The sequence below is a fragment of the Nothobranchius furzeri genome, chromosome 9 (genome assembly GCF_043380555.1).
Source record: "Nothobranchius furzeri strain GRZ-AD chromosome 9, NfurGRZ-RIMD1, whole genome shotgun sequence".
In the NCBI taxonomy this organism is placed as follows: domain Eukaryota; kingdom Metazoa; phylum Chordata; class Actinopteri; order Cyprinodontiformes; family Nothobranchiidae; genus Nothobranchius; species Nothobranchius furzeri.
In genome coordinates, this window is record NC_091749.1 from 61,182,161 (window position 1) to 61,198,176 (window position 16,016).

At 43.4% G+C, this 16,016-nt stretch overlaps 2 protein-coding genes across 2 annotated transcripts in view; both read left to right on the top strand.

Annotated features, from left to right (window-relative positions):
* Positions 1 to 959: 959 nt before the first annotated feature.
* tmem9b (TMEM9 domain family, member B) lies at positions 960 to 10,693 on the top strand. Its single transcript, XM_015953088.3, has 5 exons — positions 960 to 1,189; positions 1,592 to 1,683; positions 1,762 to 1,870; positions 2,075 to 2,209; positions 9,732 to 10,693. Exons 1-5 carry the CDS (start codon positions 1,118 to 1,120, stop codon positions 9,885 to 9,887), a joined length of 564 nt encoding a protein of 187 aa, XP_015808574.1. The 5' UTR covers positions 960 to 1,117; the 3' UTR covers positions 9,888 to 10,693.
* A 444-nt stretch (positions 10,694 to 11,137) lies between these two features.
* The window catches only part of dennd2b (DENN domain containing 2B), an 83,907-nt gene continuing 79,028 nt past the window's right edge, over positions 11,138 to 16,016 (top strand). The window contains exon 1 of the mRNA XM_015953087.3: positions 11,138 to 11,592. The gene's annotated coding sequence lies outside the window, so the exon portion shown is untranslated. The remainder of the gene's footprint in view (positions 11,593 to 16,016) is intronic.

The window sequence follows — 16,016 nt, forward strand, 5'->3', positions numbered from 1 at the left end:
TAGCTTGTTGCAAATTAGTAAATATTTAAAGCCAAAGTTAACCTTACAATCCTATGGCGTCAACTCCCCTTCTCAGCATATAAAGGCAATAACATTTCTAAGTTTGTATCACTGTAGCTCTCTCTGGGATTAGCACTTTTACTCCACACAACCATTATGTTTCACAAAGTTACATAGATAGTTGTAGTTGTGTTTTTAAGTAAATAAGAAGAGAAAAAGTCTTGGAGCGAGCTCCCCCTATTGCTAACGCCACAAATGCTGTATTTGAAAGAATTTACAGGAGGTGTTCTAAGTAAATATTGTAATTTTATAAATGTGGTTTCATCTTCTCCTCCTCCTCCTTCCCCCTTTAATTTGTTATTTCATTTTATTGATGGCCACATACTGCCTATAAGGCATTTATAAATTTTATTTAAACCAACGTGGGAACAAAACAACTCAATCCTGGTGTCTTTCGAGATTAAGGAATTTCGCTCTCTGCTGGAGACAAGCGGTTACTACAGCATTTATTAAATAAATATGTAGATTCTTTCTAAATAAAACATACCATTTAAAAATTACTAAGAATTTTAAATTAGCATTGTTAGTTTTGATAACGGGAAAGCCAGAACGCTTCCCCTAAACAAACTACTAAAACTCGACAAATCTATTTTAAATTTCTGTGTTCATTGTTCAATAAAAGCAAGTACCATCAGCAGGTAGCTAACAGCACTACAAACACATCAGATCAAACGCCCTCTGGCGGTCACTAGGCGAAAATAACCTCACGGTTTAATTCTTGATAAATACGTGACGTTCTTTCTACAAGTCATCCAAAATTAATTCTGATGTTTCAGGGCAATCTAACATGGTGATGTTTATTGATTTTTTTTAAATAATGTTTTTTTGTAGCCTGAAGTCAATTAATGTTATTACAAAAAAGATCCAAACGCGTTTGTGTGGTCACGTGAATGAATGCGGAAGCGGATCCTTGCATCCGGGAAAGTCAGCTGCCCGAGAAGCTGTTTATTCGCGATTTAGCTTGATGCCTAAACGTAGTCCTCATTGCTCGGCGGACCCTGCAAACACTTTTCTCCGTTTCTGTTTTGAGACTGGCCTCCCGTGAGGGACTAGAAAGATGAAGTCTTTGTTTTGTGTCGAGGGGCTCCTTTTTCTGTGTTTCGTGCTGCTCAGCCAAGTTTCAGCGAAGGTAAGGCTAATACTAGCCGTTGTTAGCTGTAAACACAAAATGGTGATGTGGCTTACAAAGCACAATTAAATTCTTAAAAACCAATTTTTGGCGAGTTTTTTTGGACAGAGTTCAGCGTTAGAATATTTAACATCCAACACTTGATTGCAGTGGATCTATCGTGGTTTTTAAACGTCCATATGCTTTCTGTAGGGTTTGACCTGGCCCGCCTGCCTTGGGAAACAGTTATTTCTTTGAAACTAACGCTAATAACACAGCTACAATAACAAACCTTTTAAAATGTTTTCTGTTATGCTGGTTATATTTATGCAGTTCCCTTCCAAAATGCCCATTTCAACTGTCTTACGCAACTAAAAAGATAACTAAACAAAAGGTCATTGTTGTGATTTCTTTAATAAACAGAACTCAGAAGACATCCGCTGTAAATGCATCTGTCCCCCATACAGAGACGTTGAAGGGCAGATCTACAAACAAAATGTCTCTCTTAAAGACTGGTATGTTAAGTAAAAATACATTTTTATAAATGTAGTTTTCCCCCTCATCAAAGCCCATTAATGCTGTTCTCTGGTCAGTAACTGTCTCCACGTAGTTGAACCAATGCCGGTGGATGGGAAGGATGTAGAGGCCTACTGTCTGCGCTGTGAGTGTAAATATGAAGAGAGGAGCTCAGGTACAATTAAGGTGAGCCTGTTTCATTTATTTTTTTACCCTTTTGTTGCTTCAGGACTCCAGTAAATAAGCACAAATTAAGTTGATAATTATTCCTGATTACAAAGAAAGTGTCTTATTTTAATTTGGCACTGATTTTATCAAAGAGTAGACCAAAGATGTGACGCACAACTTATCAGTGTTACACACACACTCTTGATTGCTCCTTATCTCCAGGTTACCATCATTATGTACCTCTCTATACTGGGCCTGCTGCTGCTCTACATGGTCTACCTGACTCTCCTGGAGCCCATGTTGAAGAGACGGCTGTTTGGACACTCCCAGCTCATCCAGAGCGATGATGACATCGGGGTATGTGTTGCTCTCAGGTTTACAGAATCACTACTACCTTTTATGATTTTTACTTTTCCATCTGCTCAGCTGAGCTGCTACTCTCCAGTATCAAGGTTTCTGCGTAACCTCTTGTTTCATAGAATATCACATGGAAGTCATGTGTTTCTGGTCAAATTTTAACAGTGTTATGAGTCTGCAGTGGATGTCCAGACTCGTGTGTTTGACAGCTGTTGAACGGGCCGAATTTTGCATTAGATGAAGTTTCTTTTGCTGTAAGAGCCTTCAATATAAACAAAAATGAGCCTTTTACACTGTTTTCTACTACATACTTTAAGCAGCAATCCCATAATGCATTAGTAGTCACAAAGAGGACATTGCTGCATATTCTGCTCCATTTTCTCTTCACGAAGTACCTTTTTTTTTGGAAGTAATAATTAAAGAAAATGCTATTTTAACACAAATGTAGTCAAAGTAGCTTCATTTTATTATGATGAAAGTCTGAATGACAAGGATCTGGGATAGAAGAGGTGTTGGTGTCTTTAATATAGAGACTGAGTCCAGCTCTTGTCCTTTTTGGAGGCATTCCTGAAATTCCCAGTTAATAAAAAAAACGCACACTTGTTTATTTATTTATTTATTTATTTTCTTTAACCATATTCTATCATCTTTACACTTGAATTATAAAATAACAAAATGACAGTGAGCCAGATATAAAAGATTTATTGGGCCTCATATGGAGCCAAATGAGGAGAAAAACAATGATTAACTAAAAGGACAGTGAGCTTTTACATAACAGTCGTGCGACTCATCAGAGTCGTTCTTTGTGACATTCCTGATTATCAGTTGTGACAGAAACCATTTAAATGCTCAAAGTGACGATGAAAGCTGATTGTTATGGAAAAGTTTTTAGATATTAGCAGGAGGAATGGTGTGTGTGTGTGAGTGCGTTGTGACGGCAGCGGTGGTAAAAAGAGGCGTGGGTAGAGCTTTTGACAAAATGTTTAAAATTTTTTAATGTGTGATGGAAGGCTAAATGCAGCATGAGTGTTCAGGATCTGTTGTCACATGGAGGTGAATCTATTAATATGCTTTTTAGTCCAGATAAGTGCTTTAATTACACCTAACGAACCATGACTGAAAATACTTTTTTTCTTAAAATTTCTCTTGAAAAATAAGTAAAAACATGTTTTTGTCTAAATTGTAGGGGTGTAACGGTTCACGGGGGAGTTTTGAACCGGTTCGGTCCACTTGCAAACCGTTTTGGTTTATTTTCTCTGTTAAATAATAAATTTTTATTTGAGTGATTTAAGAGCAGCAGATAAAAGTTCATAGGCGAGTTTCCGCACAGACTCTGTATTGAGTGGCGCACGATGGCTGCACGTGCCCGATCTTCACTTATAAAATGTGACCTGCAAATTCTGATCAACGCCTTTCAGAGCGGATCAAACCAGCTGGCTGTCACTGCTAGCAATGCGTCGCGCCTCCCTCTCTTCTCTCACACCGCCGGCACACAGCAGCAAAAATGTAAACAAACACGTCTGCTGAATTTTCCCCGTAACAATTGATGTAAAGTTTTCATCCTACAGCGAGGAAGCTCGTTATTTAAAACGAGTTTTAACGAAGAAACTCTGGGCGGTGTGAGGTGAGTTTTAAGGCTCGCTGCAGAAATAAAAACACGGAGCATCAACAGTCAAACACAACACTTGTCTGTAGGAGCGTGACACTCATAGCTGCACAAATATCTTGTGAAGTAATTAAATACATCATGCTAGATAATCAGCCTGTGATGACACCTGGTTCTGCTCACTATAGGAGCTGCTTTAGATTAAATAAATAAATATAATAATAATAATACTGCCCTCTCCCTGGGCTGCTACCTTACCATGGTGGAGGGGTTTGAGTGTCTCAATGATCCTACGAACTAAATTGTCTGAGGCTTTATGCCTCTGGCCGCGTCACCCATGGCAAACCGGTCCTAGGTGAGGGATCAGACAAAGAGCAGCCCAAAGACCTCTTATAATGAATAATATAAATAGAAACCGTGTTCCCTCGCCCGGACGTGGGTCACTGAGGCCCCCCTCTGGAGCCAGGCCTGGAGGTGGGGCATGCTGGCGAGCGCCTGGTGGCCGGGCTTTCACCCATGGAGCCCGGCCGGGCACAGCCCGAAGATGAAACGTGGGTCCCCATGGGCTCATAACTCGTTGGAGGGGCCAAAGGGGTCGGTTGCAGTGTGTGACAGGTGGTAGTCGAGGGTGGGGGACCTTGGCCGTCTGATCCTCGGCTACAGAAGCTGGCTCTTGGCACATGGAATGTCACCTCTCTGGTGGGGAAGGAGCCTGAGTTGGTGTGTGAGGTTGAGAGGTTCCGACTAGATATAGTCTGACTCGCCTCAACACATGGCTCTGGCTCCGGAATCAGTTTCCTTGATAGGGGTTGGACTTTCTACCACTCTGGAGTTGCTCCCACTGAGAGGAGCCGAGCAGGGGTGGGCATACTAGTTGCCCCCCCATCTTGGTGCCTGTATGTTGGGGTTTACCCTGGTGAATGAGAGGGTAGCCTCCCTCCGCCTACGTGTGGGGGGATGGGTTCTGACTGTGGTCTGTGCTTATGCACCAAACTACAGTTAAGACTACCCACCCTTTTTGGAGACCTTGGAGGGGGTGCTGGAGAGCGCGGTTTCCGGTGACTCCCTCGTTCTGCTGGAGGACTGTAATGCTCACGTGGGCAACAATAGTGAGACCTGGAGAGGTGTGGTTGGGTCGAATTCAGATCCGGGCTGTTAGGTCCCGGATCTGAATTTGAGTGGTGTTTTGTTATTGGACTTATGTGCTAGTCATGGATTGTCCATAATGAACACCATGTTCAGACATAAAGGTGTCCATATGTGCTCTTGGCACCAGGATACCTTACGCCGGGGACACACCGGCCGCGGAAGCGCCGCGAAAATGTGACCGCCTTCATTCGGCGCCCTTGTTAAGCTATTCTATAGACCACATGGGCCGCCGAAGCGCCGCGAATCGGCGCGCGCCGGCGCTCCAGCCCGCGCCGTGCAGCGATCATTTCGGCGTTGGCTCAATTTTTTTCGCGAGCCGCGGGTGAATCGCGTCAATTCTGGCAGGAAGTCAAACGTAGACATAAGAGGCAGGCCGGTAAAGTTAACAAAATAAACCATTTCAAAATAAAATTCCGCAATAGTCAAATGTGTTCGTAATCAGACACTGCAGAAAAACCACACGAACACACACACACATCGAACTTGTGTGCGTGTGTGACCACGTGAAGGGGGGAGTGGTTTTGGGTGTCTTTTCACCGGAGCAAACAGGACAGAGAGGCAGAAAGTCTGAGGCAAGCAGTTAGGATGGATGACTTTAAATTAATTATGGAAGTTGAGAAACACAAGGAGCTGTACGACCCCCGAAAAACATGGTTATTTACGTACCCATTTAGGAAGAAACTGCTAGGATACAGCTGCAGAATTGGAGCGGGTTCCAAGAGATTCAACTGACAGAAACAACTGGTTCATACCATTGGTCACACACACACACACACGCACGCGCGCGTACACACACACATACACACACGTACGCGCGCGCGCGCGTACAAACACTCAAACGTAGAGGAAAAGAGCTGAGAAAAGGCAGAGAGGAAATGGAGGACACCAAGTGTTTAAAAGAAAAACTACAGCTGAGCCGAGGCGCGCCTCGACTGGGGCGCGTCTGATCTGAACTGAGGAGCGGCGAGCAGCGGCCGAATTTCGTGAGCGATTCGCTTCGCTGCGCTTCCGCGGTCGGTGTGTCCCCGGCGTTAGGCTGCAGCTTGATCGACTTTGTTGTTGTTTCATCTGACCTACGGCCACATGTCTTGGACACTGGGGTGAAGAGAGGGCCAGAGCTGTCAACTGACCACTACCTGGTGGTGAATTAGCTCAGATGGTGGGGGAGGATGTCGGTCAGACCAGGCAGGCCCAAACGTATTGCGAGGATCTGCTGGGAACGTCTGGCAGAGTCTCCTGTCAGAAGGAGCTTCAATTCCCTCCTCCGACAGAACTTCCAAAATGTTCTGGGGGAGGCAGGGGGACATTGAGTCTGAATGGACCCTGTTCTGTCCATTGTTGAGGCGGCCGACCGGAGCTGTGGTCGCAGGATCGCCAGTGCCTTTCGTGGTGGCAACCCCCAAACTCGCTGGTGGACACCGGCAGTTAGGGATGCTGTCAAGCTGAAGAAAGAGTCTTATCAGGTCTTTTTGGCCTGTGGGACTCCAGAGGCAGCTGACGGGTACCGGCAGTCCAAGCGGAATGCGGCTCGGGTGGTAACTAAGGCAAAACCCAGGCTTGGGAGGAGTTCTGTGAGACCATGGAGCAAGACTTCTGTACGGCTTTGAGAAGATTCTGGTCTACCATCTGGCGCCTCAGGGGGGAAAGCAGTGCGCTACCAACGCTATTTATAGTGGGGACGGTGTGCTGCTGACCTCTACTCAGGACGTTGTGGATCAGTGGGCAGAATACTTTGAAGACCTCCTCAATCCCGCCAACACGTCTTCCAGTGAGGAAGCAGAGTCTGGGGACCTTGAGTTGGGCTGTCAAATCTCTGGTGCAGAGGTCACTGAGATGGTTAAAAAGCTCCTCTTTGGCAAGGCTCCGGGGGTGGATGAGATCCGCCTGGAGTTCCTTAAGGCTCGGGATGTTGTGGGGCTGTGTTGGCTGACACGGCTCTGCAATATTGCATGGACATCAGGGGCAGTCCCACTGGACTGGCAGACCGGGGTGGTGGTCCCCTTATTTAAAAGGGGGGACCGCAGGGTGTGTTCCAACTGCAGGGGGATCACACTTCTGAGCCTTCCTGGTAAGGTCAATTCAGAGGTTCTGGAGAGGAGGGTCCATCAGATTGTTGAACCTCAGATTCAGAAGGAGCAATGTGGTTTTCGTCCTGGCCGTGAAACACTGGACCAGCTCTATACCCTTAGGGGGATCCTGGAGGGTGTGTGGGCCATTGCCCAACCAATCTACATGTATTTTGTGGATTTGGAGAAGGCGTATGACCGCATCCCTCGGGGGGCCCTGTGGGGGGTTCTCCGGGAGTATGGGGTACTAGGCCCTCTGACACGGGCTATTAGGTCCCTGTGTGACCGGTGCCAGAGCTTGGCCCGCTTTGCCATCAGTAAGTTGGTCTCATTCCCAGTGAGAGTTGGACTCTGCCAAGGCTGCCCTTTGTCACCGATTCTGTTCATAACCTTTATGGACAGGATTTCTAGGCACAGCCAAGGTGTTGAGGGCATCCCTTTTAGTGGTCTGAGAATTAGGTCTCTGCTTTCTGCAGATGATGTGGTCCTGTTGGCTTCATCAGATTGTGATCTTCAGCTTTTGCTAGAGCGTTTCGCAGCCGAGTGGGAAGCAGCTGGGATGAGAATCAGCTCCTCTAAATCTGAGACCATGGTCTTGATTCGGAAAAGGGTAGAATGCCTTCTCCGGGTCAGAGATGAGGTCCTGCCCCAAGTGGAGGAGTTTAAGTATCTCGGGTTCTTGTTCACGAGTGAGGTAAAACTGGAGCGTGACATCGATTGGCGGATTGGTGCTGCATCTGCAGTGATGCGGGCGTTGTACCGGTCTGTCGTGGTGAAGAGAGAGCTGAGTCAGAAGGCGAAGCTCTCGATTTACTGGTCGATCTACGTTCCTACCCTCACCTATGGTCATGAGATTTGGGTAGTGGCCGAAAGAACGAGATCGCGGATACAAGGGGCCAAAATAAGTTTTCTCCGCAAAGTGGCTGGGCTCTCACTTAGGGTGAGAAGCTTGGTCATCTGGGAGGGGCTTGGGGTAGATTGGCTGCTCCTCCACATCGAGAGGAGTCAGTTGAGGTGGCTCGAGCATCTGGTCAGGATGCCTCCTGACATTTATGTCTCTCACCTGGCCAGGGAATGCCTTGGGATTTTCCTGGAGGAGCTGGCCCAAGTGGCTGGGGAGAGGGAAGCCTGGACCTCTTGACTTAGGCTACTGCCCCTGTGACCCGACTCCGGACAAGCGGATGAAAATGGATGGATAATATACTGAAAATGAATCGAACCGAGCTCTTCAAAACACTGAACCCTAACCCAACCAGAGCGCCCCTACTTAAAGTAACACAGAGCAGTTTCCTGCTCTTCCGTAGCCTGGCAAGCCAGACTAAATAAATGTATTATTTAGTCTGGCCATGCTCCATTGACGGCTCTCGGTTGTGGGGCGGGTTCTACCGTTGTCTTTCAAATGATCTCCGCATTCCACTGGACAATGAATGTGACATACTCTTGTTTCACTCTGTTGCATCATCCCACCCACCAGGCATATAGAGTGCCCTGATTGGCCCACAAAGCGGATAAAGCTCTGTGATTTGTTCACTAAGCAGATAGAGCACTATGATTGGCCCACCATTATGGACCAATCACAGCTCTTTATGTGTTTGAAACCCCTCTAGAGAGTTGTGATTGGCTAGCCAGAGTCCTGGTAGGAGCTGCTGAGGTTCCAGTGGAGCATGTCTAGACCAAACTTTGCAAAGCAAGAATTTGGTCTAGTTCACTAGGCTAGCTCTTCCGCCCTTCTGGTTGAAACTGGATTTACAACTGTCATGAACAACCCTGATGAAGCTAGCGCTAACAACGAACAAACACTAACAGGAACCAGCTACCACTAAAATAAACCACAAAGTAAAAAGATTCACTCTGTTGGACAAAAATATTACTACTTACAAGTCCAGTAACAACAAAGCCAGGTCACCATCACTCCGTGGCTTTGTAGCCTCCTTTAGCTCCCTCAAGCTAGTGTAGGCCACAGCGATGTTCACTCTGGCTTTAGCGATTTGCTTCACCTCCAAAGACATTACTTTTACTTCCAGGCTCCGCCATTACGACAGAAAATAGGCAAACTTTTTTTTAACTTCTTGTGATTTTTATTGACGATCGGCAAACTGAAAATGCTAACTGCTAGCATTACAGCTAACAGCCATAAAGCAGATAAAGAGCGCCCCCTAGGGCACTTACCCACTCCACAAAATTGTTAAGTGCAGGATCTGGCCAGCAGAGGGCTGCAGAGTGGTGTCAAATATGAAACTGGTCAAGTTTCTAACTCAACAATCACTGAGATCAAAGCTCTCTAAGTTAAATAAAAAGCTTTTTAGTGATACTTATCTAACTTACTAATCATTTACATTGGCTCTGAATTTCCTGCATCTCAGGACCTTTGTCTCACAACTCTACAAAACTTGAGTTACTCCCACCTCTATGTAGAGGAGAAAGAATGGCTGGAGCAACTGGTCCTGATTACTTTTAAGAGGTGCAAACAAACAGAACTAACACTTCGACAGGTTATGCCTTCTTCAGATGTCCCTCTGGATGATGCGCGACATGCTCTTCTATTACTCCCACCTCTAGTTTGGTAAAAATAAAAGTGTCCGTTTATGTACTGCCATGCTTTCTTACTATTTTTGTGTCCAACTAGTTTCTTTTCTAGTTGAAAGTATTTTATTAGAATTTTCAGACCTTTCTGATTCTATTTATTTTCATTATTTTCCAGGACCAACAGCCTTTTGCTAATGCTCACAATGTTCTGTCCCGTTCCCACTCCCGACCCAACATGCTGAACAAAGTGGAGCATGCCCAGCAGCGCTGGAGGAGGCAGGTCCAGGAGCAGAGGAAGTCCGTGTTCGACCGGCATGTTGTTCTCAGCTAAAAGGCTATTATCAGGGAAACTGAAACAACACTGTGACCAAGCCCATGGTTTATACCAATCTCAGAGTTTTGTGTTTATTAAGACGGTGGAAGAAACGTGAGTTTCTTCAGCAGACGTTACTTGGAGCTCTTATTTTGTCTGCAGGCAGCAAAAGAGATCACTGTTATGTTCCATTTTGCACGATTGAGGATGAAAGCAGAATTTACTCCTCCACTCTTAAACCCAAGTTTGATCTGTTCCTAGCAGCTGTTCAGTCGTAGCTCGGTGCTGCTCATCGAACCCACTGATCACTATTATTCACTCCAACCACGGCTCCTGCTGCAGAAGGAAAAAAACTTGTGTAAAATATCTGAATCTTTCAGCCTTTTTTTAAGTCTTGTAATGGCTCTTTTTATATCCATCTGTGCTACCAGGATGTTTACTGTGCAACTGCGTGATCTTCCTTTCACTTCAGGAAATGTGATATGTGGGAGTAGTTTTAACCAAGCCTCTGAAGAAACAGTAGATTTTGTGATCTTTGACGTAACTGTGTTACTGATTTTGACCCTTTTGGAGTCTCCGCCCTCTTGTACTGCCTAACATCGTATTTATAGTCTTTATTTAGTTTTTTGTTGTGATTGAACTGATGAGTATGTTCATAATCAGCGCTCGGTAGGCAGCATTGTTACTCTTGCCGGGTTGTGTACAGAATCAAACCTCCCATTAAATCATTCGAGCGTCCTCAGCTATTCTTTCTGTGAGATCAGTCACTTTAAAATAAATTGACTGTGTTCATTATAATAAACGTAGCTCATTGCAATGTTTTATCTGTTTTGTAATGTAATTTCTGTTTTGTACATTTTTGCAAACTGTCCTCAGATTGACTGAGGTTTCCTCGTCCAGGGTATGAAGTAAGAGGCTTCCAGGGGAGCCCATTTAGGGGGAGCTGGGCTCCCCTTAGCTCCCCTTTTAGTTTTGTTGCAGTGATTTAGAATCCAATGTTGATTATGCAGAACAAATGCTTTCAAACTTAAGAAATTAAAATATCCATTTTCAGAGCTGCTTCAAACTCACTCTGGTTGGGGAGCTGGTAACTAATTCAGACCTCTTGGGGACAAATTTGAGTCTCCAGTCAGCCTGAAATGTGTGTTTTTGGACTGTGGGAGAAATCAAATGGATGCACGGGCAAATTCCAACCTTTTTTTTTTTTTTTTTTTTTTTTTTTTTTTTTTTTTTTTTGCTGCAAGGCCTTACAGAGGAACCAACTGCTGCCCAGAGTTGAAAACGTTTTGTTAATGTCACTCCAATATGTCTGGAGAGTGGGTCTGCGTTTAAAAAACTGGATAAGTAAAAGAAAAATCAATGTTAACTTTTGTTTTTCAAAATAAATATTATCAGAAGAATATCTTCATTAAGCATATCCCTTTCCCCCAACATCTAAAACCTCCAGAGAGACCAACGTGATCCTGGGTCTGATACCTCTTGATGTTTAGATGACTCCAACCATCTTTTCATTTAACCGAGTGATTTCCACACGGCTGCGTCACAGTTTCCTGTCCTCTCCACTTCTCCCGTTCCTTCCTCCCCTTCTCTTCGCTCATTGGATGGAGCTGAGCGGAGGAGACTGTTTTTCTCTCAGAAAGAAGTCCGTTTTCAGGCTCCACGGACACAAAACGACTCAAACTCAGATCAACAATGGATCACTGAACAAACGCCGCGGAAACGGGTGAGTTTTTAGCCTCTAAAGATGCTGTCTGGAGACGCATCTAACGGTTTCATCTTTGTTTTTATATCCTGATATGATGCACTTTTTACTATTGTGTTAACAGAAAAAGAAAATTCTGCTTATGCGTTTGTTTGCATCATCCATAACAAGTGGGTTTAATTCTGACTACCGATCCTGTCTGCCTGGATTCTGTTTGAAGTTTTTGAGGAAAAACTATTTTCCATCTTTTCTCCTGCGTTTGCAACCATTAGCCTACAGAGGGCGCCCCAGAGCTTTGAACGTGATCCAGACAGTACTAATCAATGACCTTTGCTTTGATCTGTGTTTACTTCAGGCCACAACAAACCTCGGATTGATTAGTTTTCTTGTCCTCTGAGACTGTATGGCAACCCAACAACCTCACAAACATAACTTCATCAGGCATCACATACTTACACCGCCTTCCTCCCACGACTTTAAATCAAGCCTCCACTTTAAAATGCACATGATTCCTATTATTGAAACTCATTTTTTCCACTCTAAAGTAAATAAAGTTCACACAGTATTCCTGTCTGAACAGATTTAATCACATTTTGTGTTTTCTCCAAGGTTTCTGGGTAATTTCTGGTCTGATGTTGTGGCTGTAGTGATTTGAGGACATGCAGTGCCACAAGATAAAAGAATGTCCTTGTGCTAAACTTTGCCTGAAGTATGTTGTAACAGTGGAGCTCCAGCTATTCGGTGTATTTTTAGAAGCAACAGCACAATGTAATTGTTAGAATGATGAAAACTGTGGTTTTTCAGGGAAAACCCCTTCAAACTTATTTTTTTCTTGTGTTGCGAAACAGTTGCTTATTTTTTTTTAGTAAATTTGTATCTATAAGGAGTTGAAAAAAGTTTGAGCAAATTTTCATGAAGGATTTTTATGTTCATGATGTATTAAATTAAAGGAACAGTAAGTTATTTTTTTAAAAACTAATCAGATCTTTAAAGTTGCTGTCTGGTGTTTTCCCCTTTCCACTGGACTTGTAACTGATCTTTTTTGTCTAACAGTGTGGATCATTTTACTTCATGTTTTATTTTAGCATCAGTTGGCTCATCCCAGCAAACATTGTCGCGACGGCAATGCAGTGTCCACGGCCAAAAATGGTCGCGGTCGGACATCTTAAATTTCTTAAAACATATGTAACAAAAAATTCCCTAAAAATCCATTCAGATATATTTATACATGTCACCAGTTACATGTGTAATTGTTATTTTGACAATTAGTTACGTGTATAGCATCCAGTAAAAATTTGTCCGATGGTAACATGGAGTCCACGGCCAAAAAAGGTCTTGGTAGGACGGCTTATATTGGTAAAAAATTTTGTAACATGAATTATCTTAAAAATCCATTCAGATATATTTGTACATGTCTACAGTTACATGTATAATTGTTATTTTGACATTTGGCTCACGTGTAGTTCAACATAAAGCATCCCAGCAAAAACTGGTCCGACAACAACGTCGTATCCACGACCAAAACCAGTTGCCGTAGAATGGCTCACATTGGTAAAAAATATGTAACTGAATATTTCCTAAGAATCCATTCAGATACATTTATGTCCACAGTTATCTAGGGTTACGTTATTTTGACAATTTGTTAAATGCAGTTCAACATAGAGCATGCTGTGAACCTACACATGTCAAAGAGATCGCTCAACTTGTAAGGCATCCGCCTCACACGCAAGGGCGCCCCCAGGGGGTGGCCATGGCCACCCCTAGAAAATTGTTGGCCCCCCACAGGAAAAAGCCGTGTTAACAAATCATATTAATGTTCAGCCAAACCATATATTGATCTTGTTTACTCAAGACATAATTATAAAACAAAATAAAAATATTACAATTAATGAGTAAAGAAATAATCAAAATAAAAATAAAATACATATGTTTCTGCTGCTCACCATTAAAAAAAGTTTTTATCTCCATAATTTATTTTATTTTATTTTTTTTTTGTGAACACAGCAACGGGTGAATTAACCTAAAAACATACATTTTTAAATTAAATTTGGGATAACATTTTAAATAACTGACTTGTATTTTTCTAAAATGTTTGTGCTTGTAAAATTTAAGTTAACTGTTATTTTAATAAAAACAAATAAAGGCGCAATGCAGTACATTGCCACAGACTAAATTAAACCAGAGTTACCACAAGGACCAATTTGGTGTGCCACCCCAAAAATTTCTTTGGCCCCATCTGGCCACCCCTATCAAAATTTTCTGGAGTCACCCCTGCTCACACGCCAACGACCCGAGTTTCAATCCTGGCTGGGACATATGAGATTCTGTCTCCGATGGCTCGTGGAAATGTAATTTTATTCCAGTGATGAATTTTTTTACAATAATGATATATATTTTTTACATCAATACAGTAATAAAAAGCCTAAATTTAATTACTAAAATTCCAAAAGGGACGCGCAGAAAGATGTTTATGTCACGGCCAGAAAAGACTTCCGTTCAACTTTCATTTTGGAACTATTTTTCAACCATGACGGAACGTGCCGGTTCGATGTTGTTTCAACGGTCATTAAATGTCCAATAGTGATGGAAATTACGGCTCTTTTTAGAGAGCCGGTTCTTTTGGCTCAGCTCACCAAAAAGAGCCAGCTCTTTCGGCTCTCAAGTGGCTCCTCAGATTTTCTGTTGCGTAGAGTACATTTAGAACCAAAATAATGCAAAACTACATGTAAAATGATTTACTAATGTAAAAAAAAGGCAATATATCAAATATTTATCATTTCTAAGGATTTAATAACTGAACACTTTAAGAAATCTCCACTTTCCGATTGCTGGCGCTCATTTTCTCACCGTCTTCGTTGCACTCTCCTCTCTCTCGCTCGCCTTTTTCCTCCTCCTCATTCCCTCTCGTCTCCCTCCACCCGCATGTGCTCTGCTGTGTGTCTGATCCTCCCTCTTCCCCGCCCCTACTGCTCTGTGTGTGGACAGTCTGGACACACAGTTACACATGCCTGTAGCTTTCACCAAAGCAAGAGGGGAGAGGGGAGGGGACGGTTCCCAATGACGAGCCGGCTCCCGACGTTCACTTCAAAGAGCCGGTTCATTCGCGACCGACACATCACTAATGTCCAAATGTTTGCTGGGATGTTAGTGTTAGCTTGTTGTTAGCTTTAGCTACAGCAGGCTGCTGCAGGCTTGTTTATGACAGTTGTAATTCCACTTTCAACCAGTAGGGACACAGGAATCTGCTTAGTGTTACTTTAATTTCTGTGCAGAGCTGAGCTATGAAAACATTTTTAATTTTCCAAATTACTCAAATATAAGGGAAACAGGCGGACTTCTGATTGAGAGTAACAGACACATCCAGCTGATTTCTGCGTGTTGTAAAGAGGAGAGGATGTCTCCACTCAACAAGTTGTGTCTCTCTCAGTCGCTGTATCTCAGAGTTGAAGAAACGTGTCAAATTAATCCTGGCGTTTAAAGCTCGGCTTCAACTCTCCTTCTGAAAAGTTTCGTTGCCTGTAAAGCAGCAAAGATCTTTGCAGTGAAACGTGGACGAGATGTTTGTGATGATGCAAATGTTTCATTCACGTTGACCCTGTGGAAGGAAAAGATCAAAGGTGAATTTTAGGGGGTAGAATGACTGAGTGGGAAGATTCAAGAGTCATGTTTAGTAGAAGACACTTTTATTTTATTTATTTCCAGGATTAAAGCCTCCATAAACGTCCATAGAAGTTTTGATCCTCAGGTCTTCAAAACCTGCAGAAAATCTGAAAAAGAACAGATAAATCAAGACCACTCTGAAGATTACAAGTCATATTCCTTGAAAGACCTTGAGACCGTTGTTCATGCTTTTATTACCTCACGACTCGACTATTGCAATTCCGTTTTATTTGGTGTAAGTAAGGGTACTTCCTGTAACCCGACTGCAGCTTGTCCAGAATGCTGCAGCTAGATTCTTGGAGAACAAAAGGAAGCATGAACACGTGACACCAATTTTGGCTGCTCTCCACTGGTTACCTGTTGATTTTAGAATGTGTTTTAAACTTCTTTTAATGGTGTTTAAGGCGCTGAGTGGTGTGGCTCCAGCCTGTTCAGCGGAGTTGCTGCAGCCATATGTTCCGGCCCGGTTACTCCACTCTGAGAACCAGCTACTGCTAGTGGCTCCTAAGGCTAGGTTAAAGTTAAGAGCAGGGGACAGGGCGTTCTCCGGTGCGGGTCCGAAACCGTGGAACGCACTGCCCCAAACTATTAGGGACTCTCCATCAGTAGCAGTTTTTAAAATGAGGCTGAAAACCTACTTTTATGATCTGGCTTTTAATTCTGTGGGTTAGCAATTGTTAATGTTTTATATTTTGTAATTCTTATTTGTGGTTTTAATTATATCTGTGGCGCTATATGTTTTATTGTTTTATTATTTTGTTGTACAGCACCTTGGTGGCATGCTC

What these genes read in the sequence shown, in the direction of transcription:
- tmem9b (XM_015953088.3), top strand. Translation starts at nt 1,118, where the DNA reads ATGAAGTCTTTGTTTTGTGTCGAGGGGCTCCTTTTTCTGTGTTTCGTG. An exon ending in TCAGCCAAGTTTCAGCGAAG is followed by an intron (nt 1,190 to 1,591) that starts GTAAGGCTAATA and finishes TTTAATAAACAG; the next exon opens with AACTCAGAAGACATCCGCTG. An exon ending in AATGTCTCTCTTAAAGACTG is followed by an intron (nt 1,684 to 1,761) that starts GTATGTTAAGTA and finishes TTCTCTGGTCAG; the next exon opens with TAACTGTCTCCACGTAGTTG.